This window comes from Calcarisporiella thermophila, assembly GCF_041956535.1.
Source record: "Calcarisporiella thermophila strain CBS 279.70 unplaced genomic scaffold VTP21scaffold_98, whole genome shotgun sequence".
Classification (NCBI taxonomy): Eukaryota; Fungi; Calcarisporiellomycota; class Calcarisporiellomycetes; order Calcarisporiellales; family Calcarisporiellaceae; genus Calcarisporiella; species Calcarisporiella thermophila.
Window position 1 is genome coordinate 484 of NW_027192285.1, and position 1629 is coordinate 2112.

The 1629-nt window shown below is 36.7% G+C and overlaps 1 protein-coding gene across 1 annotated transcript; it reads left to right on the plus strand.

The window, feature by feature from the left end:
* Positions 1 to 670: 670 nt before the first annotated feature.
* On the plus strand, positions 671 to 916 carry VTP21DRAFT_11753 (uncharacterized protein; the record flags this gene model as incomplete). Its single annotated transcript, XM_069391232.1, has 1 exon — positions 671 to 916. The coding sequence occupies one exon, from the start codon at positions 671 to 673 to the stop codon at positions 914 to 916; it is 246 nt and encodes an 81-aa protein (XP_069245406.1).
* Positions 917 to 1629: the final 713 nt, after the last annotated feature.

Here is a 1629-nt window from a genome sequence, read left to right on the forward strand (position 1 = left end):
AGCTATCTAAACATCGCATCGCTTAGCCCCAACAACTAGTGAATTTCCTAAAAATCAATCCTAAAAACCTCACTGGATACATACTACTCAATCCCCCCAGGGGGGTCAGTTTTTTTTAGTGTTTATTTAGAGTTCCCAGAGCTAAATAGCTAGGTTGCTGGTTCGATTCCCGCAGGCGACTCCCGCCTTGAGAGTTTGCCGGATTTTTCTCCGTGCTCCAAAGGCTATCAATCGTATAGCCAACAAAGCAATCAAAATCAAGTGGCTACATTAATAGGTAACAAAAATCCAAATACACATGAGAGGCCGGAGGCAGCACCTGGGTGATTTTGACGTAGCAGTCTGCCCTTCCATTCCTTTCGATAGCAATATCAAGTGGACGTAAAATTACGTTCCAAGGGAGAAAAAAAAAAGATTTAGGTTTATTTTGAGTCTTTTGGGTCTTTTTTATAGATTAGCTTTGTTCACATGATCCTTATCCGAGTGATTTCTTATATATGTTAGCCTCTTTGTGTTACTGCGTTATTTTCATCTAGTTCTACGGAGAATCGCTTGACATCTATATTTCCACGATATATATAAGTGTAGCAAGAGCCTTTTTTTAAAAAAGCATAACAACATACTTGTTTGGAAAATAACAGACTGCTAGCGTATTTCACCCTCACTTAAGATGCGAACCACCCTCGTTCTGTTCACTCTCTTTGCTACTGTCTTTGCTGCAACAACACAGCCCAGTCTTCTAACGAAAGACGAAGCAGAGCAAGAAGCACGTGGTGTCTGCTGGAGCGCCGGCGGACGAAAAGAGTATAAGGAAAGTTGCGGCTATGCCTGTGACCGCATCTGCGGTGAGCGCTCTTACGTCGACCAGTGCAGCGATAATGCCGTCAGGTGTCGGTGCTGTCCTGATGGGCGCTAGGTGCAAACCAAAATCTATTTGAACAAAGATACAGCGGATTGGCAATGTAAAATTGATTATGAAGAAATGAAAAGTTAATAAGCTTAGGCCTCTGCTTAGTTTGACTAATCAAATTAAAAAGAGATTTTTTTCTTAAAATGAAAATGGTTATAAATATGAAATCCTAGGCTCAAACTTAGCTAACCTCGGCCTCTTCTATCCATTGCTAGTACAAAAACTCTTTACAGTTGACGAAGTAATGCTTTTCCAGTGAACTGATTCTGCATATATAGTATTAACCTTAATTTCGTTTTACCATATTTTCACCCAACATTGACTTAAAAACGCATTAGGGCTATACTCTGTTCATCAAAATTGCTTAGTTTAAAATTTGGTTGATTTAATTTAAAAAAATGCAAATTACTATTACATGATTTACCAGGAAAATGCTGAAATATTATATTTTAAATATACAGTAGGCCTCATGAAAGTTGGAGAAATTGGAGTGTTTTTCCTATCTCCCATATAATTTCTCCACACTTTTAGGTGTATTAATGATACATTATATTAAAATAATATGAAACATAGAACATTTTGTTCCATATTTATTTCCAAAGTTTTAAAGATAAATATCCGAGATATTAATAGCTGAGTTTTAAAAGTGTATATATGATTTTTAGAATTTCTTTAGATTTTCACCCCACCTTTAGTAAATTATGTATTTTTCGATAATC